At 40.9% G+C, this 25,717-nt stretch overlaps 1 protein-coding gene and 1 long non-coding RNA gene across 4 annotated transcripts in view; one reads left to right on the top strand and one right to left on the bottom strand.

Moving 5' to 3' along the window:
• Positions 1-24,723, top strand: part of snx13 (sorting nexin 13) — a 42,195-nt gene extending 17,472 nt beyond the window's left edge. Inside the window, exons 5-26 of one of the 3 annotated variants that reach the window (XM_083523575.1) lie at positions 2,122-2,243; positions 3,342-3,463; positions 7,926-8,030; positions 8,184-8,272; positions 8,903-8,986; positions 10,122-10,260; positions 12,650-12,738; positions 12,813-12,912; positions 13,005-13,198; positions 14,215-14,319; positions 15,082-15,214; positions 15,313-15,350; positions 15,430-15,499; positions 16,096-16,238; positions 17,544-17,651; positions 17,738-17,848; positions 17,931-18,092; positions 19,027-19,098; positions 19,740-19,885; positions 20,452-20,520; positions 20,608-20,720; positions 21,915-24,723. In XM_083523575.1, the coding sequence (XP_083379701.1) occupies positions 2,122-2,243; positions 3,342-3,463; positions 7,926-8,030; positions 8,184-8,272; positions 8,903-8,986; positions 10,122-10,260; positions 12,650-12,738; positions 12,813-12,912; positions 13,005-13,198; positions 14,215-14,319; positions 15,082-15,214; positions 15,313-15,350; positions 15,430-15,499; positions 16,096-16,238; positions 17,544-17,651; positions 17,738-17,848; positions 17,931-18,092; positions 19,027-19,098; positions 19,740-19,885; positions 20,452-20,520; positions 20,608-20,720; positions 21,915-22,147 (2,547 nt within the window). In that variant the 3' untranslated portion in view covers positions 22,148-24,723. Of the gene's footprint in view, positions 1-2,121; positions 2,244-3,341; positions 3,464-7,925; positions 8,031-8,183; positions 8,273-8,902; positions 8,987-10,121; positions 10,261-12,649; positions 12,739-12,812; positions 12,913-13,004; positions 13,199-14,214; positions 14,320-15,081; positions 15,215-15,312; positions 15,351-15,429; positions 15,500-16,062; positions 17,062-17,161; positions 17,422-17,543; positions 17,652-17,737; positions 17,849-17,930; positions 18,093-19,026; positions 19,099-19,739; positions 19,886-20,451; positions 20,521-20,607; positions 20,721-21,914 lie in introns of those variants that run through there. The other 2 variants (XM_083523574.1, XR_014530562.1) reach the window with 2 other exon arrangements.
• On the bottom strand, positions 1,333-7,112 carry LOC310716583. Its single transcript, XR_014530637.1, has 3 exons — positions 5,978-7,112; positions 3,986-4,436; positions 1,333-3,512 (listed from the first exon to the last, which is right to left on the bottom strand). It is a non-coding gene; the product is annotated as an uncharacterized lncRNA (long non-coding RNA).
• Positions 24,724-25,717: the final 994 nt, after the last annotated feature.

Here is a 25,717-nt window from a genome sequence, read left to right on the forward strand (position 1 = left end):
AATCTGCAGAAGCTGAATTTGCGAAACCTTGCATGTGTCTCTGATTCAGAGTGATGACACAGCAGCAGAAAAAAAAATGTCACATGCTCTCTCTCTGAGTGCATGCGGTCGGAGTTCTAAAGTGCAGACACGACATTTTTGCTGGAAAAACTTTTTTTTTTTAAACCCTGTAAACGTCTCTGATGACTGTATATAATCTGGTGCTTATGTAGAGAAGGCTTTTTTGATGACATTTGACTAGTTGTAAAATGTCAGGAATTTTCAAGGGAATTTACAGGAATAAACTGGGAATTTACATAATTGCAGGTGAGCCGACAACTCAAATGTAGTAAAAAATATAATTAGGTTGCAGTATAATTTTAGTTGAATCAACAAGATCCAACGCAATTTCAGTCCTTTCTATCCTGCACGCTCATCAATCACATGCACACAGCACATGCTACAGGCCACGCCCCCTACATGCACTGCGAGTTCCTCCATCACGTAACGCACATCATTTCTTCAATCCTGCACATCAAAAAAATGTCCACATGGGTGAGTATTTACATAAATTACATTACACACACTTATGTTTAAAACGTCCTTGTGCTGTGTGTGAGCTATTGTGCAACAAAATTCAATCAGTCTATTAGTTTGCATGCATGTCACCTTATGCCCATACAAATGTTTATATTTGTTTCGTACGTCATAAAGTTTATATTAATTTCCCCACATTTTTTTGTTCACTTCTATAAATTACTATTAATTCCCATATATTCCCATAAAATTGCACATTCATTCCTTGTAAGTTTCCAACTAGGAATAGTTCCCCAGGTGAAGTTCCCATGGTATGTTTTCGAAACGCTTCCAGAAATATGAGGTCAATTCTTCTCCCCATTTGCAACCCTACGTTACCTCATTTTTAAACAAGTGGGTTTCAGCTTGAGCAGATTAGGACGAGGGAATTCGACACGTTACGGTTTATCGTTCTCCCAATAAGACTCATGCACTTTCGATTAAACCATTTTAGCCCAAATCTGCTTGTTTGGAGTGAAGCAAAAAAAAAAAAAAAAATACCAAGAACGCTGTCGATTCAGCAGGAATACGTACGTACATTCCAGGAGTCAATACAGTCAACAATACAGCAGGATTTGCACTCGGCACTGCTGTTCCTCCTTATTCACTCTGACCTAGGAGTAAAGACTCTGGACCACATGACCATGTATACACTTTCTCTCAGACACACACACACACACTTCTGAAGCATTGCAAATCTACAGCAAGGTTATAACAGTTAACAGAAACGAAATACATATACATATAAAAATTTATTTAAGTGAATATTGTATTATATATATCAGGGTTTTTTTTCTTATCTATTATAATGAAATAAAACGAAGGTAACGGTTTTAAAAATAAAAATATTGTTTTATGTATATTATTAAAACTTCCTCAAGTGAAGCTTAAATATCAAAACCAGACAATTTCATTTTAATATTTTTAAAACTGGACCAACCTGGACCCTAAAAATGGGCAAAAAATTACAGGAATAAGTTTACATTTTTCTTTACTAAATATTAAACTTCCAATAACTATGTAGTAGATTTTAATGTTATTTTTAACAATGCACCTTGTCCCAAAGCAGCTTTACAGAATTCAATAGAATCCAGATATCAAGGAATCATGAGGAAGAAACCTCCAGAGGAACCAGACACAAAAGGAACCGCATCCTCATCCGGATGGCAAAAGTATATTCTTTGTTGAGGTTATCAGCTGATCATTGATGGAGGCTTGATAGCAAAACTGCAAATCCGTCTTCATGGTTCATGAGTTGAACTTAGTGACCTCATAGACCAGATGTTTTAATCGAAAAGAACTCCATACAGAAGTATGCCGGAATGAAGAAGTGGAAATGCTAATCATGAGTAAATGTGTGGAATGAATGAAAAGGGTGTCAGCTTGAAATCTAGTGCTGCCTCAACTGGTTTGCTCGGTTGCAGTTTTTACATGCTTGAGAAGGTCCGATTAAGATCTCACCAGATTTCTAAACCTCGTGTAAACATCTTGCGCTCGTGTGCGACTCGATAATCTGAATCTCATGGCGTCCTTATCACATTACTGCTTCTTTACATCCTCCTGCAGGTCATTCAGTTTGCTCTGAGGGACTACATCCAGTACTGGTATTACACACTGAGCGAGGACGAGTCCTTCCTGCTGGAGATCAGGCAGACGGTGCAGAACGCTCTTGTGCAGTTTTCCACACGGTACTCCTCCATCATTCATCTCTTTACTAGATCGTGTTTTGTTTGGTAACGGGCCGTCTCAGATAGAATAAAAACTTTTTCATTTTTAGTTCATTTAAATTTTATTAGTGTTTTCTCAGTCAGTCAGTTTTCTTTTGTGTGCTTTTCAATGCATTGCCTACGATACGATACGATTCACCCCTGTTATGATCCGATTTCTATTCGATTCAACACAAGGCAATTCCATGAAACAATATATGCTGCTGTACAATTCACTGTACAGCTGGTGCAGTTCTACCTCTGCATTGTTATTCTATGTGACTCTTAGGACACGCCTCTTTTTTTGGAGCCCTGCGATACGTCGTGTTCACGTGGCAGCAGCGGTGCTGAAAAAACGCGCTTGTGAAACGGTTTAGCAGCGAGTAATCCATCTACATATCAAATACTGGGCACAAATATAGCGCATCTACTAATAATTATATCGAAATAAATCGTTTTTTTAAAGACGCAATATGCTAATAACGAAGTACCGCGACTTTTTTAACGCGAAACTGTGATTCTTACTATCCCTACTGTATAATTTGCACGTTATTGCGTGTGACAGTATACGGACTCTGTGGGGAAAAATAGTCTTCCGTGAAACTGGGACTGCTGGTATAGACCAAATAGAAAAATTTGTTTAGTGATAGTTTCCTGTATATTATATTTGGCATATCATATACATATGGGAAGTTGTTTAGTCGTACCTTCCACTGCTGGTCCCTTGTACAAAGTCCTCAACAGCCCTTTTGTCTAAGTGATCTCATCGCAAGTCGCTCTGGATACGGGCATTTTCCAAATGTAAAAAGTAAATCTCCAAAAGTATATGATGTAAATAATACAAGTGTAGATGTGAAGATTTTCTAATAACATGTAATAATTCCAGTGTAGACTCAGAATTCAGACCGAATACACGTCATGGCGGGGATACACAATTTGTAAATGCTAATCAGAACGCACAGGAAGGGATTAGTTCGCAAAGCTTACATCAAAGCATCACACTTTTATACGAGTTCATATGAATTCTGGGGCTTCCTGTGCAGAAAAGGACTAATGACCACGATGCCTTGACATTTTCAGGTCCAAAGAGGTGGACTGGCAGCCTTATTTCACCACCAGGCTGGTGGACGACTTCGCCACTCATCTCCGGGTTTTCAGAAAGGCCCAGGAGAGGCTGAACGAGAGGGAGGACCCTAAACAACGTGAGTCGTCTACAGGTCTACTTCCAGTTCATTTAGAAAGGAGTAATACCTCAGAGATTCGTATTGGATGTTGTATGTTCGTGAATCTTTTCAGTCTGGATGATGCTAATGCAGTGTAGGGACAGAGTGTGGACACATGAGCATGTGTGTAACTCGGGGACTATCGGTGTGTGCGTGATAGAGGTGTAACAGTACACACAATTCATGGTTCGGTAAGTATCTAGGTTTTTCAAAAGTTTAATTTCGGTACAATTTCTGGTTTAAATAAAATTGGTTAAATAAAACTTAATAGATGAAAAAATAAAAAAGTTTACAATTTGTAGACCCGTTTTGGGCAATACATATTTTTCATGCATGCGTAAAACAAATCTTATTTCGGGTACAGAGCCAAAATAAGCAGCCACAGTGACACTGCGCTAACTCCAGTTTCTTTTTTATACTAATGGCATTGTTGTGTACGTATCAAGTTTAATACAAATAATTAAAAAAAACGAAAAATTGAAAGGCGGAGACTAAACAAACTTGCTTAATACATTCCTGAGGGATTTTAACTAATATTCCGGACGTGAAAAGGATTTACATTGAACCGAAAAATCTCAGTACGAGCACGTGTACCGTTAGACCCCTCGTGCGTGTTGAATTTCTTATAGATATTTGTGTAAATATGAAGTCAATAATACAGGTATATGTGTGTATAAATACAGGTGCATCTGAATAAATTAGAATATCATTAAAAAGTTGATTTCTTTCAGTAATTCAATATAAAAAGTGAAACTGGTATATAGATTCATCACACACAGACTGATATATTTCAAGTGTTTATTTATTTTAATTGTGATGATTTTCGCTCACAATTAACAAAAACCCACCAATTCACACTCTCAAAAAATTGTAATACTTGATAAAACCAACCAAAAAAACATTGAATGAATTGTTGGCCTTCTGGAAAGTATGTTCATTTACTGTATATGTACTCAATACTTAGTCTGATGAATGAGGGATATCGGAGAGAGAGAAGGTTGGATGATGTGGAGTTGGTGAAGCAGGATGTAGATTGGATTAGTAAGGAGGGAAGTGAGAGCAGCGATTAAGAGGATGAAGAATGGAAAGTCGGTTGGACCAGATGACATACCTGTAGAAGCATGGAGATGTTTAGGAGAGATGGCAGTGGAGTTTTTAACCAGATTGTTTAACAGGATTTTGGAAGGTGAGAAGATGCCTGAGGAATGGATAAGGAGTGTGCTGGGACCGATCTATAAGCATAAGGGAGATGTGCAGACCTGCAGTAACTACAGGGGAATTAAGTTGATCAGTCACACCATGAAGTTATGGGAAAGAGTAGTGGAAGCCAGGCTGAGAGAAGAGGTGACCATCTGTGAGCAACAGTATGGTTTCATGCCGAGGAAGAGCACCACAGACGCATTATTTGCTTTGAGGTTGTTGATGGAGAAGTATAGAGAAGGACAGAAGGAATTGCATTGTGGATTTGTGGATTTAGAAAAAGCGTACGCCGAGAGAGGAGTTGAAGTCAGGTGTGTCAGAGAAGTATGTGAGGGTGGTGCAGGACATGTATGAGGACGGTGTGACGGCAGTAAAGTATGCAGTAGGTACGACAGACTGGTTCAGGGTGAAGGTTGGACTGCATCAAGGATCGGCCCTGAGCCCTTTCCTGTTTTCAGTGGTGATGGACAGGTTGACGGATGAGGTCAGACAGGAGTCTCCCTGGACTATGATGTTTGCGGATAATATTGTGATTTGTGGTGAGAGTAGGGAGCAGGTTGAGAAGAGCCTGGAGAGGTGGAAGTACACGCTGGAGATAAGGGGAATGAGAGTCAGTAGGAGTAAGACAGAGTACATGAGGGAGGGAGAGGGAGGGCAGTGGTGCGGTTGCAGGGAGAAGAGGTGGAGAAGGTGGAGGAGTTCAGGTACCTGGGGTCAACAGTGCAAAGTAATGGAGAGTGTGTTAGAGAAGTAAAGAAAAGAGTGCAGGCAGGGTGGAGTGGGTGGAGAAGAGTGACAGGAGTGATTTGTGATAGTAGGGTATCTGCAAGAATGAAAGGGAAATTTTATAGGACTATGGTGAGACCTGCAATGTTGTATGGATTAGAGACAGTGGCATTGAGTAAAAGACAGGAGGTGGAGCTGGAGGTAGCGGAGCTGAAGATGTTAAGGTTTTCGTTGGGAGTGACGAGGATGGACAAGATTAGAAATTAGTTTATTAGAGGGAGAGCGCATGTAGGACGTTTTGGTGACAAGGTGAGGGAGGCGAGATTGAGATGGTTTGGACATGTGCAGAGGAGGGACATAAGTTATATTAGTAGAAGAATGCTGAGGATGGAGCCACCAGGTAGGAGGAAAAGAGGAAGACCAAGGAGGAGGTTAATGGATGTGGTGAGGGAAGACATGCAGGTAGTTGGTGTGAAAGAGGCAGATGTAGAGGACAGGGTGGTATGGAGACGGATGATCTGCTGTGGTGACCCCTAACGGGAGCAGCCGAAAGAAGAAAAAGAGTACTCAATACTTGGTCGGGGCTCATTTTGCTTTAATTACTTCCTCAATTCAGTGTGGCATGGAGGTGATCAGTCTGTGGCACTGCTGATGTGGTTTGGAAGCCCAGGTTTCTTTGACAGTGGCCTTCAGCTCATTTGCATTTTTTCGTCTCTTGTTTCTCATTTTCCTCTTTACAATACCACATAGATTCTTCATGGGGTTCAGGTCTAGTGAGTTTTCTGGCCAGTCACCACACTAACACCATGGTCATTTAACCAACTTTTGGTGCTTCTGGCAGTATGGGCAGGTGCCAAATCCTGCTGAAAATAAAATCAGCATCTCCATGAAGCTGGTCAACAGAGGGAAGCATGAAGTGCTCTAAAACTTCCTGGTAGACGGCTGTGCTGACCTTGGACTTAATAAAGCAAAGTGGACCAACACCAGCGGATGACATGACTCCCCAAACCACCACTGACTGTGCAAACTTTACACTGGACCTCAAGCAACTCGGATTCTGTGACTCTTCTCGCTTCTTCCAGACTCTGGGACCTTGATTTCCAAATGAAATGAAAATTTTCTTTCCTTTCATCTAAAAAGATGACTTTGGCCCATTGAGCAACAGTCCAGTCCTTTTAGTCCTTTGACTCCAGCTGCTGTCCAGTCTTTGTGAAGTTACTTAAATTTTTGAATGGGCTTTGTTTCACCTTTTTGTACCACATTTTTTCCTTCCATTCAACTTTTCATGAATGTGCCTGGATACAGCAGTCTGTGAACAGCAGCTTCTTTGGCGATGACCTTTTGTGTCTTACCCTCTATGTGCAGAGTGTCAATGATTGTCTTCTGGACAACTGTCACGTCAGCAGTCTTCCCCCATGATTGTGTACATTAAAACCAGACTGAGACGCCATTTAAAGGCTCAGGAAACCTTTGCAGGTGTTTGGATTTAATGAGCTGATTAGAGTGTGACACCACGAGTCCCTGATATTGAAAGGTTTTTTTTTTTTTTTGAATTTTGGGTTTTCATCGGCAGTGAGCCAAAATCATAAAAATGAAAAGAAATAAACACTTGAAATATATCAATGTGTGTGTAATGAATCTATATAATGTACCAGTTTCACTTTTTGTATTGAATTACTAAAATAAATCTACTTTTTAATGGTGTTTTGTATAGACAGACAGACAGACAGACAGACAGACAGACAGACAGACAGACAGACAGACAGACAGACAGACAGACAGACAGACAGACAGACAGAGACAGACAGACAGACAGACACAGTTATTTACCTAATATCCACCAAATATCCACCTATATGCCCAGAAGATTGTGGACACCTGACCATAAGAATGCTATGTGCTTCTTTTTGAACATCCCATTCCACATTGAGTCCCCATTTACTCTTATAATGACAGCCATTCTTCTGGGAAGATGTTCAACTAGGTTTTGCAGAGATTCAGCTATATGTACTGATGAGGGTGAGGTAAGGAGACCTGGGGTGCAGTCAGCATTCACATTCATTCCAAACGCAGATAGGGTTGAACTCAGAGCTGTATAGTACGAGATCTTCCATTCCAACCCATGTGAATTTTCCTGGAGCCGGCTTTGTACACAGGTTTGGGTGTCCTAGGTGAAATGAAGGAAAAATTTAATGCTACTGCATCCAAGTTTAAGGAAAACCACATATGGGTTGAAAATCAGGTGTCCCATTACTTTTGGCAATAGAGTGTAGTTTGGTTTCTGCTTTACATGGAGCTGAGTTTAGGTCTGAGAAACATGATTGTTTGAGAGATGGTGAGAACATGAGAAGTACAGAATGACAGTGAGACTGAGACAGATGAAGAACAAGACAGACCGAAAGAGGGTGAGATTGAGAGAGACAACCCACGAGCAAGAATTCTGAGAGACTGAGATAAAGACTCTCAGACAAACTTGGACATATTGTCTCCATTTCTGTGTGTGTGTTTGGTGCAGGTGAAGCTCCAGATGAGCTCCTGGATGCCTTTTTTGAGACCGAGGTGGAGATGGAGAGGAAGATCTGCAGAGATGTAGTGTGCACCTCGAATAAAGATGAAGAAGGTGGGTCTCGCTGTACAGGACTGGAGGAGACAGTACACATACATCCGCGTGCACACACAGATACAGTGTTCAGTCACCTGCGTCATAGTTTAGATCATGATGCAGAACGCTTTGTGAAGATGCAAGGTTTATAACAGTGTTCTCTCACACCAGGGTTCCTGCGAGATCTGTGCGAGGTGCTGCTGTATCTTTTACTACCTCCTGGAGACTTCCACAACAAGAACATGAGATACTTCCTCAGGGTGAGGAAGGGGAATAGTAATGGAACTGGAACAGGAAATAGAATTGGGCATGGTATTGGTATAAGGAATGGTAATAGAAATCAAAGAGTGATGATATAAGAAATGGGAATAGAAGTGGGAATGGGAGTGTTGTAAGAAATGGGAATTAAGTGCCAATAGTAATTGTATGAGAAATGGCAAAGGAATTGGAAGTGAGAGTGGTAATTGAAGTTGGAATGGGAATGGTAACAGAAATGGGAATAAAGTGGAAATAGTAATTGTATGAGAAATGGAAAAGAAATTGGAAGTGGGAATGAATGTGGAAAAGGAAGTGGTAATGGTAATAGAAGTGGAAATTGAAATGATAGGCAGGAATGGTAATTAAGATGGGAATGAATGTGGAATTAGATGTGGGAATGGATACTGGAGGTGGGAATGCAAGTATCAATTGTAATTTAAGGCAGGAATGGAACTGAGAATGGGAATAGAAGTTGAAATAGAAATTGGAAGTGGAAATGGTAAATTTTATAACATGATTAGTTACAGCTAATCACTCCCTTTTTCACATTAATGGAAGACCATCATGAACCTGTATGGTCAGTTTTGTTATTTGTCACAAAGGTGTTCACTGAAATGACTTCATCTGTCCAGGAAATTTTGGCAAGAGGAGTCCTTTTGCCGCTCATTAACCAGCTGAGTGACCCTGATTATATCAACCAGTTCATCATCTGGATGGTAAGTCTGCTACTTGTTGTGTTCTTGTGTGTTTCTGAATTACAGCAGATGTTTCATGGTCTGTAACAGCAATTCCTTCCACCACGGCCCACTGGACAGCCAAAAGTATTGGGACACCCGTCTTTCCAAGGTTCTTCTTTAAACTGTCACCACAAAATTGGAGGTGCACAGCTGTACTTTTAGATGCATAGCATGAAATCATCCATTTAGTTGAACTAGGAGACACGAATGCCCCTGTGTACCAAGCCAGCTCCATGAAGATCTGGTTTACATGGGTTGGAGTGGAAGATCTCCTTCTATAGAGTTCCAAAATATATTGAACACCTTTGGGATCAATTGGAACCCTGATGGCACCCCAGGCCTCCTCACATCACCTACTTCAGGACCTGAATTTACTAACACCAATAAACACAAATCTCCACAAAATCTAGTGCAACATCTTCCCAGAATAGTGGAGCTTATTATAAGAGCAAATGGAGACTCCCTGTGGAATTAGATGTTAAAAAAAATGCACATACCAATCTTATATTCAGATGTCCACAAACTTTTGTCCGTATGGCTTCTTTTTGATTTGAAGAACATCAATGTCGTTACTGGAGCTCTTACAGACACTCGTAGGAAAATAGCACCATGGAGAGCGCACTGAAGGACCCACAAACGCAGGAGTTGCTTATGTGTTAAAAAAAAATAAATAAATAAAAAAAATAAAAAAAAAATATTGAATAATGGAACTTTTTGATTTATTAATAAACACTCAATGTTTGCTGTCTGCTAAAATAAAGTAGAACTATTTACATTTCAAATATCTAAATAAAAAATACATCAACATTTTTATTTATAACAAAAAAAAAATCTTTTGAATTTTTATTTCATGCCTCTACTGAAATCCGGAGTGCATCTGAGAGGATTAAACAAATTCGTCACGCACTGTTGTAAAAGCAGTACGCTTCCCACACGCTGCCCCCTATTGTCGAACACTCAGAACTAAAGCTATCACTCTTAAAGTACCGATACTAATAAAATGAGGAATTGAAACGTTTTTATATGCAGGGCTGCCTAATACCTTTGTAGTATCGGTGTGTGTTTATAGTGCGACACTAGTTTAAATATAAGTCCCTTGTGTGCTTGTATGTAGATCCGGGACTCCAGCTGCAACTACGAAGCCTTCATGAATATCCTGAAACTGACCGACAAGCCAGCTGAACTAGAGGCTGTCAAAGACAAAGTACTGGAGGAGCTCCAGTACCTGCGCTCACTCGATACCGCAGGAGATGGTAAAAACACACACACAAACCAAACCGGTGTGTATATAGATATTAGGAATTTGCATCTCCATAAATCAATGTGATTCGCATCACGCTGCATAGCCAATGATGCGATACACTAAAGATACATATGAAGCAGCTACCGATGCAATACGATTCAGAACGATCTGATTTCGAGTCTGTTTAACACAATGCGATTCAGTGGCAAAAATATGATGCTCTGCAATTCAATATGGTACAAATAGTTTACTTAAGTGCCTTCTGATTTTCTAACTTGGTAGTGCAAGATTAACTAAAACCACATGTTCTTTTCTTGTGCAGTCTACAGGAAGATGCAGCTCTACCTCTGCCATGTTAATCTATTTTCTATGTGAATCTTAGGACACGTCTCGGTCTCCGTTGCATTGTGATACGTCATATTAACGTAGCAGCAGCGGTGCTGAGAGAACGCGCTCGAGAAATCGTTTAGCGACGAGAAATCCATTATTGGTCACAAATTATTGGTCACATTCAAAATAACAATTGTATAGCACATCTTTAATAATTATATTTTTTATATATACAGTGAGGAAAATAAGTATTTGAACACCCTGCTATTTTGCAAGTTCTCCCACTTAGAAATCATGGAGGGGTCTGAAATTGTCATCGTAGGTGCATGTCCACTGTGAGAGACATAATCTAAAAAAAAAATCCAGAAATCACAATGTATGATTTTTTTTAACAATTTATTTGTATGATACAGCTGCAAATAAGTATTTGAACACCTGAGAAAGTCAATGTTAATATTTGGTACAGTCGCCTTTGTTTGCAATTACAGAGGTCAAACGTTTCCTGTAGTTTTTCACCAGGTTTGCACACACTGCAGGAGGGATTTTGGCCCACTCCTCCACACAGATCTTCTCTAGATCAGTCAGGTTTCTGGCCTGTCGCTGAGAAACACGGAGTTTGAGCTCCCTCCAAAGATTCTCTATTGGGTGTAGGTCTGGAGACTGGCTAGGCCACGCCAGAACCTTGATATGCTTCTTACAGAGCCACTCCTTGGTTATCCTGGCTGTGTGCTTCGGGTCATTGTCATGTTGGAAGACCCAGCCTCGACCCATCTTCAATGCTCTAACTGAGGGAAGAAGGTTGTTCCCAAAAATCTCGCAATACATGGCCCCGGTCATCCTCTCCTTAATACAGTGCAGTCGCCCTGTCCCATGTGCAGAAAAACACCCCCAAAGCATGATGCTACCACCCCCATGCTTCACAGTAGGGATGGTGTTCTTGGGATGGTACTCATCAATCTTCTTCCTCCAAACACGTTTAGTGGAATTATGACCCAAAAGTTCTATTTTGGTCTCATCTGACCACATGACTTTCTCCCATGAGTCCTCTGGATCATCCAAATTGTCATTGGCAAACTTAATACGTGCCTGGACATGTGCTGGTTTAAGCAGGGAAACCTTCCGTGCAATGCATGATTTCAAACCATGACGTCTTAGTGTATTACCAACAGTAACCTTGGAAACGGTGGTCCCAGCTCTTTTCAGGTCATTGACCAGCTCCTCCCGTGTAGTTCTGGGCTGATTTCTCACCTTCCTTAGGATCATTGAGACCCCACGAGGTGAGATCTTGCATGGAGCCCCAGTCCGAGGGAGATTGACAAGTCATGTTTAGCTACTTCCATTTTCTAATGATTGCTCCAACAGTGGACCTTTTTTCACCAAGCTGCTTGGCAATGTCCCCGTAGCCCTTTCCAGCCTTGTGGAGGTGTACAATTTTGTCTCTAGTGTCTGTGGACAGCTCTTTGGTCTTGGCCATGTTAGTAGTTGGATTCTTACTGATTGTATGGGGTGGACAGGTGTCTTTATGCAGCTAACGACCTCAAACAGGTGCATCTAATTTAGGATAATAAATGTAGTGGAGGTGGACATTTTAAAGGCAGACTAACAGGTCTTTGAGGGTCAGAATTCTAGCTGATAGACAGGTGTTCAAATACTTATTTGCAGCTGTATCATACAAATAAATAGTTTCAAAATCATATATTGTGATTTCTGGATTTTTTTTTTTAGATTATGTCTCTCACAGTGGACATGCACCTACGATGAGAATTTCAGACCCCTCCATGATTTCTAAGTGGGAGAACTTGCAAAATAGCAGGGTGTTCAAATACTTATTTTCCTCACTGTATATTATGTTTGAGTGTTCTTTTCTTTTAGTTAGGTTTCACTACTAATAAACATACATTTGCATAAAGCATCTATATTTGTCTAAGCACATGTTTTAGTGTTAAAGTATTGATTTAAGGTACATTTAAAACAGATAAATGTGTGATATATGTAAATATATTATATATGTCACTTACCGGTATTTGCATTGTTCCTTCACGTGTTGTCTACGTGTCATTTCTCCGCAGAAATCAACAATATAAAGAATCAGATTAACAGTTTACTTTTTGTCAAAAAAGTCTGCGAAACAAGAATACAAAGGCTACAGTCGGGGAAGGTATGAACCTGAACTTTATAACCGTGACAAGTCTCCAGCTATTCGTTGTACCCCATCGTCTTTTTTTCCCGCAGGAAGTGGATGCTATGAAACTTGCAGCGAATTTCGGCAGGCTGTGCATAATCCCGATGGATCATATCCTCGTGCACAACATAGCGCTGCAGTTTTTTATGGGTCGGTTCAGCAAAAACACATTTTGTCGTTCCAATTATCACCATGATCGCAAATGATTTCACTGCTGCCTTCTCCTTCTACATGTAACTCAGACTACATGCAGCAGATGGGGGGTCAGGCGGATTTGTTCTTCTGGCTGACAGTGGAGGGATACCGGGTCACAGCACAGCAGCAGCTCGAGGTTCTGCAGAGCTGGCAGAAGGACGGGAGGAAGCAGAGCGGCCAGACTAAGGGTCTTTTGAAGGCCGCTGCACTCGGTGTCTACGAGCAGTACCTCTCTGAGAAGGTCAGCCACACTATTGTGTACGGGTGTAACGATACACTGAATTCACGGTTCGATATATACCCTCGGTTTTTAAGTCGCCGTTCGGTTTAATTTCGGTACGGGGAACAAATACAAAACATAAAACTGCTCGTTTGTGAACGTCGACATTTTTATATTTTTAAAAAAATTTTTTCATAAAATGCCTGCTTGGTTTAATAATATATAAAATAATGTTTTATAAGCAATAAAATTGAGTAAATCAAATTAATGCAATAAAATGTTTATTATATTGATTAAATCGAGTAATGGATTAAATCGGCACAAATTTAATTTATGTAATAAAATTCAACAAATGGAAAAATTTAATTAAATAGTTTGTTGGACCCCATTTGGGTAATACAAATGTGTGTGTTTGTGTGTGTTTTTATATTTGATATTTAATTTTGTACAGATACGTTTTACTTAACTGTGAACTTATTTCAGCATAATTTAAAAAAAATTTCTTAATTCTTTCCATCCTTCGTTCATTCACTCCCTCGAAATGTGGATGCCAGGTTTTTTTCTTTTTAAGCAAACACTAAAGAATCCATAGCATTGGCGATGGGCGGAAGTGGCGTGATTCCACGCATGCGCTAAAACAACACGCTACAAATCGTATTTCCAGTACGGAGTGAGTAGCCACAGTGACACTGCGCTAACTCTAGTTTCTTTTTTTATACCCCTGGTATTGTTGTGTACGTGTTCAAGTTTAATAATAAAAAAATGCGCTTATAGCGCGAGGCGGAGACTAAACAACTTGCCTTCCGCCACTTTATACGTTCCTGAGGGAACTCAGATTTTAATCATGTTCTGCACGTACAAAGGATTGCACCGAAAATCCAGTACCGAAAAATTCAGGACCGTTACACCCCTAATATATGGGTTTCTCTGCAGCAATCAGAAAAGTTGTTCAGAAGCATAGATTGTTGGCTGCAGATGTAGGGAATTAATACAAAACAAATAAATCCAGGAATGTTGTCCTGTATGTGTTCGCGTAGGCGTCTCCCAGAGTACAAGTGGATCGGGCCTGTGTGGAGAAACTGGCCGAGAAACTCAACAAAGAGGATCCAACCCCGGAGATTTTCGACGATATCCAGAGAAAGGTAGTACAACGTCCACTAGAGCTTTTTGAACTTCATCAGGAGGTTTCTTCCGACCCCTTAGCTTCCCTTCCACACCCATTCTATTGATGCAGCCTTAGACGTAAAGATTTCCAGATCAATCCAAGTTCAGGAAGACCATCTACAGTAGAGGCCGTGTGGCATAGTGGATTTTACCGATAGCTCGGTTGGAAGTTACCTTCTGATAACCGAACAGTGGTGTAAAGTGTGTAAAATAATTCCATATACTCTCGTTACTGTAATTAAGTAGTTTTTCTAAGGAATCGTATTTTATTAAGTAGTTAAAAAAAACTACTATTACTCAATTAAATTTTTCTTGCCAAAACGGTATTTTTACTTTCCCTCAACCTGACGTCGCTATTTTATATGTTTGATTAATCATGCAACAGCTTCCATACAACACTCCAGCATCCTTGGCTAAAATAAATCAATAAAAACAGTATATATATGGATATATATCCAAAATGAATAAAACAATGAGGCTTTAAATAAACAGCATGGGGCATCAGTGATTCACCTGAAGAGGCTGCTCTTGTACTGCATAACGCAACCCGGAAAAATTATCCGTATTTTTGCAGATAGTCCAGCCATCGACTATCGGTGCTAATTCATCAGCAAAACCGATAAATCGGTCGACATCTAATCTACAGGAGTGTGATGCTTTGAGATAATGTCCCAAAAACGGTCTGAAAACTTTAGATTATACTGGTTTTCACTTATTTTCCATTCTTCCCCCACACACAGGTGTACGATATGATGTTGAAGGACGAACGGTTCTACCCTTCGTTTAAACAGCACCCCCTGTATGTTCGCATGCTGGCTGAGTTGGACATGCTGAAGGAGCCGAGCTACCGGGGATCAGACGACGGCGACGCAGGTGAGGAGACGTTTCGCACGTCACACCCACCCAACACCCTTCATACTTGACTCAGTGCTGACTGAAGTTTTATTTTCTGTCTGTCTGTCTGCCTGCAGAGTCTTTTAATGGATCCCCAACTGGAAGCATTAATTTGGTACATTTTCCTTTGACATGATTTTTCTTCTCTTTAACTCTTGGGTTTTGTCTAATGTGTGTTTTCTGTGGTATTTCAGTCTTTGGATGACCTCACCAACGCCACCACAGACGAGTCATTGCCGCTTCATGCTTTTATTTCCGATACCGGTACGAACATCTCGTGTGGGTTTGTGTGTTCCATGTGATTTTAAATGAACTTGAAGCTTTTCTGAAATAACATTATTTACTCTTTTTATAAACTTAAAAAAATAATTTGTAATGTACAGAAAACAACTTATTAACACTGTTGATGCCATTGTTTTATATATGGCAAAATTCCTATTGAACTAAATATATATTCATCAGTGCAGGCTAGGTTTCTTTCCTCCCTTCCCCTTTTCTCCTCTTTTCAAGACACTCTCCACTCTTTTCACAGTCAGACCATTTTTATCAAGTCACCGGCTGTTCGCATGTCTTTCTTTCTTTTCTTTTTTTTTTTTGTCTGTGTGATCTTTTTTTTTTTTTTTTTAACACAGCTCTGTCATTCCATCACCTTCACCGTTTCTTCTGTTCTCCACCTTTTTTGATTTCCCCCTCTCCTGCCACTCTTGTTGTTCCTTCGTCTCCTGTGGCTTGGCCCCGGGGGTTCACGCGATGTCTATCGCGTCCGCCCACTTTCTTCATCTGCCGCTGCGCTTGTATCCTGGTGTCCGCTGGTTTGTGTTGAGTAGTCGATGCTCCTCTAACCCACGTTCCCGTGCTAGGCGTGTGTAACGACCACGGGAAGACTTACGCCCTGTACGCCATCACCGTCTTCCGGAAGAACCCTGACGGCAGCGAGGACATCTGGAAGACCTACCGCCGCTACAGCGACTTCCACGACTTTCACATGCGCATCACCGAGCAGGTAAACCCACAGAACCTGCAGACTCTGCATGAACATCAGCAGGAGGACATTTAGAATTCATTTGTGGGATTTGACACGTTTTTTTATCCAGAGCAACAATTATCTCATTTATACAACTGAGCAGGTAAGGTTTAAGGGTCTTGCTCAAGGGCCCAGCAGTGACCAGCTTCGTCTTGTTGGGATTTGAACTCATAAGCTCCCGATCACAATGTCTTATAACCCCTGAGCTTCCCTACAAGATGAGCCTTTTGGTTATTCACATATACATTACAGCACAGTGAAAGATCCCAACTTGTTAGAAAGCAGAGGGTTAAGGGCCTTGATCAAGGGCCCAACAGTGGCAGCAGTGGAACCCCCAACTTACTAATAAGTAACTCAGAGTAACTCATTACTACCAGATTAATTTTAGTAACAGCATGCTCTGATGTGTTTAGTAACTCATACCTCAAATATTTTTTCAATTTTCCAGTTCTCCTATTTATAGATCAACCGAAATGGATCGTACTTACTGATAGCCGATTAATCAACTGTTGGTTTTTAAAATGCATATTTTTTTTTTTTTTTCTACAAATAAATAAATAACACTTCCATCCAATATGAATGATACTTCAACTAAGCAGCACGTAGTGGCAGTTATTGGCCTCTAGAGGCCGCTCTCGTACTGTATAACGCAACCCGGAAAAATCTGTGGATTTTTGCCGATAGATCCAGCAATCAGCTATCGGTTCCGATTAATCAGCAAAACCAATGAATCTCTTCTAATTCTATTAGTTGAATGATGACATGTTGTACACTTTATCCATTTATAGTTTCAATACCTGCTGTGAAACAGTTTTATATCGGCTTATAAACACCCATTCAGGCACCAGTATTTTCTGTGTTTTAAAGGAAATAATAAGAAAAAAAACAAGAAAAAAATCTAGAAATTCCTTTGTTTGCAAAATTTATATTCAATTGAGTTTGATTTGTAGAGGGTATTTAACAAAGCACATGGTCTCAAAGCAGCTTTCCAGAGATAGAGGTTTAAAAGTAGTATAAAAGAGTGTACAAGTTTAGTTCTTGAAAGATTGTTTCTAATGAGTGAGCCAGTGGCGAGGAAAAAATCTGAGACTTCACGAGGAAGAATGTGAATGGAGAATTCAGAAGCACTGTGGTATAACGTGAAGGCACTCAATTCATATCAAGAACTTTGACGATGGTTTTGGTCCCTACAAATCTCTACAAATAAAAAATTGAATTGAATGCATGTCCTACATTAAGCAGGAACTGATCTATCAACCTGTGTCTTCTGTTTATTGACTGCAGTTTGAGAACCTCAACTCGATATTAAAACTTCCTGGGAAGAAAACGTTCAACAACATGGACAGGGAGTTCCTGGAGAGAAGGAAAAAGGATCTGAATGCGTATTTGCAGGTAAGCATGCTTTGGGGGTCAAACACCAACCCACTCTGTTTCTCATAGGATCCGTGTAGGAACACGCACTGTGTTTTGTGTTTCAGCTGCTTCTGAATCCAGAGATGGTGAAAGCCTGCCCCATGCTGATTCCTTACGTCTACGATTTCCTGGAGAACAAGGCGTACAACAAAGGCAAGGGCGACTTCGCACGGAAGGTGAGAGCGGGTTTCGGGTTTACCAGGTTCAAGCCGGCGCAGCTCCTTTATATATACTGATTATTTGTGTGTGTGTGTGTAGATGGACACGTTTGTGAACCCTCTGCGTAGCTCCATGAGGAACGTGTCAAACGCGGTGAAGTCGCTCCCCGACAGTCTTGCCGAAGGAATGACCAAAGTGTCGGACAACATGGGGCGCATGTCAGAGAGACTGGGTCAGGATATCAAACAGTCCATATTCAAGGCAGGTGCATTACGGTTGTTTAATAGCATTTCAGGGTTTTCACAGGGTCTTAAAAAGCCTTCAATTCGCTGTTTTAATTCTCCAATGTCCATGTAGCTCAACTTCTAACGCTCATTTAAATGCTCTCGCTGCTATAGGGGAAGTGATATAGGTCTTAAATTTCATTCTTAATGGTCTTAAAAAGGTCTTCAATTTCTGATACCTGCAGAAAACCCGATATTTATTGGACGTGTACTTCCTATGAAAAGTCTACAGGCATCAAATAAATACACTTATTTGTGGACACCTGACCATAAGAGGTTTTTTGTGTTCTTCTTTTTGAACATCACATTCCACATTTGCTCTTATAATAACCTCCAGTCTTCTAGGAAGATGTGGAGATTCATTCAGACACAAAGGTGTTATTAAAGTCATAGGAGATTATCATTAAAGTTTGTAGCACAGACGAATCTATAATTTGCTACAGGAATTTGAAAGAAATCATGAATATATGTCCAATTGTGACTAAAAATTTATAAACCTGAGGTAAAAAAAACCCTCAAACCTTATTTTATTGCTTAAGACTTTATTTTTTTTGAATGCTTTTTCATGTTTTTGCTCAAATATTGTATAAATTTCTGCCCTTTGGACCGTTTTTTTTGTTTATAGTGTTAAAATTCGCCTCTTTGGCACTGACGTTTTTTTGCTAAACATATTTGCAGCCTTTAAAAATCGATTTAATCTGCCAATTCAACTTCAGAAAGCAATATTCATCTGTCATTATTTATTTATTTCTATCATATAGTATCATATCCTAAATGACCAGTGCATATATAAATATTTTACACTGCTTCCAGTGCACTTCTGCACAGATGCCAACTGCACTTGTACCGTAACTTGTGCAATGACAATAAAGCTGAATCTAATCTAAAGTGTTGATTTTTTTTCCTTTTAGGTGCCGCCCTTAATCCCAAAGTCAGACATCGACCCTGAGCATTGCCGAGTGTCTGCTCAGCTGGATGACAATGTGAGTTCCCAATTCCAATAAACACTCGTTTGCCATGGTTGGTCTGAATACTGGACTGTGATTGGCTGGGAGTTCAGAGTGTTGAACGCACAGGTAAAAGTGGTAGCTGAGCAGAAAAGATGTTGGACTTCTGATCGGAAGGTCATGGGTTCAAATCCCAGCACTTTCAAGCTGCCACTGCTGGGCCCTTTGGAGCAAGGCCCTTAACCCTCCATTGCTCTGCTGTACACTTGCGATAACTGTAAGTTGCTCTGGAGAAGGGTGTCTACCAAATACCATTAATGTAAATGATCAGTGTCTGAACTGTAACCATGGTAACATACAGTTCCAGGTCCATGCAGAGTGAGAATTTCTGCATGCGGTGTGGTGGTGTGAAAGTCCTGTAGGTTCTGTAGGCCACATATGTGTGTGATGGTCAGTAAAACCTGTTTGGAAGTCCTGTTGGTTCTGTAGGCCACTTATGTGTGTGATGATCAGTAAAGCCTTTGTAAAAGTGCTGTAAGTTTTGTAAGACAAATATGGGTGTGATGATCAGTAAGGCCTACGTGGAACTTCCGTAGGTCTTGTAGACCACATATAGGTGTGAAGGCAACACACTTTGTGATTAACGTACAGCCTGATTTGTCCTTGACGGTGTAAAGGTGGACGATAACATCCCCCTGCGTGTGATGCTGCTGCTAATGGATGAGGTGTTTGACCTGAAGGAGAGGAACCAGTGGCTCCGCAGGAACATCAAGAACCTTCTACAGCAGCTCATCAGAGCCACGTATGGAGACACAATCAACAGGTACGTGATGTGCATCTAAGCCCACACAAGGAATCAACTCTTCGACGACTCCAACTCTTTGCGAGGACACGGAATTCTGTCCTCAAGTACATTTCGTGTTCTAGAATATTCATTTAAACGAGTTCCACTCATCACTTATGTTATAGCAGTTAGAAGCACTTGTTTTCTTGCCATTCTTTTCCTTTTTTTTATTTCGATGACCCTTTCACAAATAGGCCTTTTGTGATGCAAAAAGAATAAATAAAACCAGATGTTATATCTATAGTAAGTTGCAGCTCTACCTCTGCCATGATGATCTGTATTCCATGTGACTCTCAGGACATGTCTCGGTCTCCGTAGTGTTGTGAAGCGTCATATTCAACGTAGCTGGAGAAACAGTTTAACGAGGAGAAATCGATCTACATATAAAATATCATTCAATAATTTTTTTTTTTTTTTTGACTGCTGCAAGTATGTTAAAAACGATCCTTGTATCCAATGCACACGTTTTGAAATTGATGCATCATGTGTATTTTACTAGGATTTTTATTTACTTTGAATTGATATTTATTTTACTGTCATTTCAGGAAAATCGTGGATCACGTGGACTTCATGACGTCTCCAGAACAAGTAGCCGACTACGTCAAGAGGTTCAGGTAAAACACATGTATTTGTATTTAAGATTCACACGTGTGTGTGTATTTGTTTTGTTCTACTCCTGACATCACCTTTTGTCCTCACAGAGATTCCTACTGGCCGAACGGAATCCTGGCAGAGACGCCGCCACGCCGAGACAAGAGCATACGCATGAGAACCAGAGTAGCAGCTAAGACTAACCTCCTGGGCATCATGCCAGGTCTGTTCACACATTTATCTCCAGCCAGAACGTACACTTCTCCCAGATAAACGCCAGATCACAGGGACTGGTGATGCACTTTAGATAAAAATGATCGAATCGACACGTGATGATGCGCACGACTGATGGACCTCATTTCCACACGCGCGCACTCGCGCAAACCTGTTGCTTTTTTTTGTTGCTTTTTTGCCATAATTGTTAAGAAACACCATAAACAAAACCACCTAAACAAAATGGTGCTTTCTAGACATTTAGAATAATAATAATTATTATTATTTAATTTAGCATTTTTTAAATCTGAAAAAAGTAATTTTCCAAGAATGAAAAAAAAAAAATTTGCTAGCCTAACTATCAAAAAAAAACTATCCTGCAAAAGTAAGTTTTCAGAGTTTTTAAAAAAATAAAATAAATAAATAAAATTCATTTCTGTCTTATTTCGATGGGGAGAGAAATCCGAAGTTTTGGTAAGAAGAAGAAGAAGTAAAAACCTGATCATTAGAAGGTAAACGGGTAGAAGAAACAACTAAAAGACCCGATTTAGAAGAGCGAAGTGACAAGTAATGAGGTGCCACACCATGTAAGGCCTTTAGTTTAGCATACGAATTTTAAAATCAATCTGAAACCTAACAGAGAGCCGACGCAACGACTCTAAAAACTCCTGATTTTCATCAGAACCCTACTGTAGCAGCTGCAATTTGTTCAAGATCCATTTTGAAACCTTAACGAGCAAAGCATTGGAGTAATCGATGTGTGGAAAAACAAGTGTAGATCGATTTTTTCAACAACTGAAAAAGGTAACATGGGGCGCGATTTTGCGGTGTTTCCGAAAGGAAAGACACCTAATATAAAGTAGGATTAATGATCGCGTTATATTATTAGTAGTAGAAGCATTATCTGATCTTGGAAGTTCTCCAGCTAATCGTTTTTACAACAGCGCCCCCTAGGAAACAGGTGGATATTACCGCTAGCATTAGTGCTGTGTTTATCCTTTTGCCTAGTACCTCCTATCTGGCGGTCTAACTCAAAACTAAACAATCTGTAAATATCGATATTGTGTTTTTGAGAACCGGTACAGTATCGGCAAGCAAAGAACCGCAATACTCGACGCGCATCGATATATTTCTACAAGCGTTCCTCACCATGGCTGTTTATTCTTGTTTCTAAACCCCCAACCCCCACATTTCCCCCCACCAGACGAGCTGAAGCACATCATCGGGGCGGAAACGACGCGCAAGGGCATCCTCCGGGTCTTCGACATGTTCCAGCACCAGCAGCTGAACCGCCGCCTGGTCTACGTGTTCCTGGAAGGCTTCCTGGAGACGATGTTCCCTCAGTACAAGTTTCCAGAGCTGTTCGTGAAGCTGCACTCGCGCTCGCCCCGCGTCCGCACTTACACCCAGAAAGTCCGCACCTTACAGAAGAGGTGACGCAGAGGCTCGGGGCAGGAGGAAGCAGCAGGAAGCAGCGCTCCCACAAGGGAGGAGAAACCAGCCAACGCTGAAGCTGGAGCTAGACACAGGGCTGGGGATGTGTGTATAGGCGTATGTGTGAGTGTGTGTGTGTGTGCGTGCATGTGAATCACACCCCCCAGCCCTCGCAGTCCTTCCTGTTGTACGAGAAGCAGCATCGCCTCCACACCGTAGCGTAGACGATTTTCTTTTAGCGTTGTGGAACATCACCACCAAGATGCTGCGGTGCCTCATCAGTACAGTCAAGCGTTTCAGTATTTCTCTCTCGTTTTGTCCTTTTTTATTATTGTTATTAATAATGTTATTATTATTTTCGGGGTAAAGTTGCAATGTGGGACGATTCCCAGCAGTGGATAAAAAACAAACAACAAAAAAAACTTTTAACATTTTAGGCATCCCAGGAGGGAAATCCGACGTGAACCGCGGATTTTTAATCGCGAGATCTTTATTTTTTTTTAGGGCCCGGGAGGCGGGCTTTTGGCGGCATGGCGGCAGGTTTTTAATGAGCACGTCGAAACACAAGTGATCGATTTGTGAACCAAATACACGTCCAGCACCGACAGCTTTCTGAGGGAAGAACGGCGAAATGTCCTACTGCGACTCAGACTGCCTTACTAGCAGGACACTCAAACACACACACACACACACACACACACACACACACAAGCGGACGCGTTTCAGCACCTTGCAGGACTCCGGCACTACGCGTTAAAGAATGTATCCGTTTCCTGTCTGTCTTTCACGTCCTTCAAGCTATCACACTGCACATCCTGGACGTTTTAAACACTAGTAAACGCCATAAACACACACACACACACACACACACGTGTTGTAGCATTTTAACGTCCGAGAAGGAAGCGCATCCCGGCGCCAGTTTGGAAATGAATTCCATACAACCGAATGACACTTGGCGTGCTGCCAACGCGCTTCCCCTCGTACACACGTTTTCGGAAGATCCCAAATCCCAGTTTTATTTTGTCGTCACTCTTTAGTGCAATATATATATATATATATTTTTTTCTTTGCACGTGTGTAAATGGTAAAAAAAAAATATTTTCAGGTTTAAAGTAATAAAATAATGCAAAAATATCCACAAAAAACAATCAAACCCCATCCGAATACATTCCGTCGTTGTAAATGACTCGGCTTATGTTAGAGACTTGTTTTATAAGTCTGCGGGTTTTTTTTTTTTTTTCCCCTCTCCCCATGACCATAGTGCTTCTCTTTTCTTGCACATCAATCCATTGCTTCATACCTACCCTCTAAGCTCTTCCAGACTCCTCTTAGATCCTCCAGGCTTCTTTAGGATGTCTCTGGGATCCCCTACACTCCTCTAGGCACCTCTGGGATCCTTTTTGCTCCTATGGGGTCCTCTAGGATCCTTTTTACTCTTCTAGGACCCTCTAGGCTTCTTTATGCACCTCCAAGGCTCCTCTAGACTCCTTTTTGTTTTTCTATGATCTTTTTTGCTCATCTAGGATCCTCCAGGACCCTCTAGACATCTCTAGGCCCCTTTAGGGTCCTTTTCACACCTCTAGAATTGTCCAGGCTCCTCTATGATCCTTTTTACTTTTATAGGACCCTTTAAGCTTCTTTATGCTCCTCTAGACTTATTTTTGCTTATCTAGGATCATCTAGGATCCTCTAGACTTCACTAGGCCTCTCTAGGATCCTTTTAGCTCCTCTAGGATCCTTGAGGCTCCTCTAGGCATCTTCATGCTCCTCCAAGGCTCCTCTTTGCTCTTCTTAAGATCCTTTAGAATCTTCTAAGATCCTCCAGGCTCCTTTAGGGTGTCTCTGGGATCCCCTACGCTTCTCTAGGATCCTCTAGGCACTACAGCATGCATGAGGTGGGGTTTGGAAAGCGCAATCACGCGATCCTCTCGGTCAGCACAGTAAGCCCTAAAAAGGGTTCGTCCGAGGTTTTTGAACGAAGTAGCACTTAAATCGTACAGATGAGGGTGATGCATTTTATTTTATTTATAATTCCCACATACACACACACCAACCGGTCTTTCCTAATTACAGTAAAAAAAAAAACCCTCTGTTTTACGACCGGTTGAACTGATGTTCGAACAAGTTAACACACTCCGATTTCACCGAGAAATCCCCAGAGTGAACGTTTCTCGGTAACGCAGCACAGCTCTCCTTTCCAGTCTCCGTATGTATCTCCAGATGTATGAATGGATAATTATGTACATATGCGTGTACAGTACGTGTCAACAGTGTGCCTAAACGTCCTGTCGATTATATTTTCTTATTTTTCTTTAACAAACAAACAAAAAAAAAAAATGAAGTGAAGATGAATGTTATGGTCGTTTGACAAAAAAGAAAAAAGACACTAAATGGTTTCGAGTGTTTGCATCCTGCTTCTGAGATCCTTCTTTTTGAGCAGCAGAACTCAGTATAACACTAATAAAACTTCGACTAACTCACTGTGCAGTAAACGGTGTCATTTCTCATGATTTGGAATCCGTCTGAGGAAGTTCTCACCACCCCAGTTGGTTTTTTTGATGAGAATAAAAAAATAATAAACAGTTTGGCTTTGTTTTTGTTTTTTTGTTGTTGTTTTTTTTTATGGGAATGAAAAAATAAAAATCTCTTTTTTAGATAAGAGGTTGATCCTGGGTTTGGAGTTACTGTACCACATGTTTGGAGATCTTGAAGATGAACTGCATCTTTCCAGGAGCCTAATCCAGGATTAGGGTTGCCTAATATTGTATAGTTCCTCCTCGTGCCACCAAGACAGTCCACACGACCTCAGAAGGAGCTTTGCTATAGCAGCAGATCCTTTAAATTGGGAGATGATCCTCCTCGTTTTGTCCAGGAAATGGACATTTTAGTTGCCTTGTGATGTCTTCCAAACAGTTCCTGAAGATCTAACATCCACAAACTGTATATGCCCAGGACCCACGGTTTTCTGGCAGAACACGACCCAGAGGATCACACTGCGCCCACCAGGTCAATATCTTTTGTCAAGCCATCTTTTGTCCTCCAGGTAAAAGAAAATGATTCATCAGGACCAGGTTGACTTTTTTCATCACTTCATGGTCTGGTCCAGATGCCCAGTGTTGGGTTGGTGATGGTCTTTCAGCATAAACAATCTTGAGAGCCTTCTGGTTTTTTATCTTATCTGGTTCTCCTTCCTTGCAGATGATGCTCCTTGCTTGTCCAGCACGTACCATTGAAGCTCAATCAGCTTGACATGGAGATTTTGTATGCCTTTTGATGTCCCTCAACCCATTCCGGAAGAGAGAAAATCCACATTTATGCCAGAAATAGTTTTTTTTTTTTTTTTTTTTGGGGGGGGGGGGGGTAACACGACCCAGAGCATCACACTGCCCCCACCAGGTCAATTTCTTCCTATCCTGATGCCATCTTTTCTCCTCCAAGTAAAAAAAAATGATTCAGCAGGATCTTTTTTCATCACTCTGTGGACTGGTTCAGATGCCCAATGTTGGTGGTCAGGCATCTGTGTAACTCTTTCAATAATTTGTGTCTCAGGTGCTCTTCTGTGAGATCAGACCA

This window comes from Silurus aristotelis (assembly GCF_946808225.1).
Source record: "Silurus aristotelis genome assembly, chromosome: 21".
Classification (NCBI taxonomy): domain Eukaryota; kingdom Metazoa; phylum Chordata; class Actinopteri; order Siluriformes; family Siluridae; genus Silurus; species Silurus aristotelis.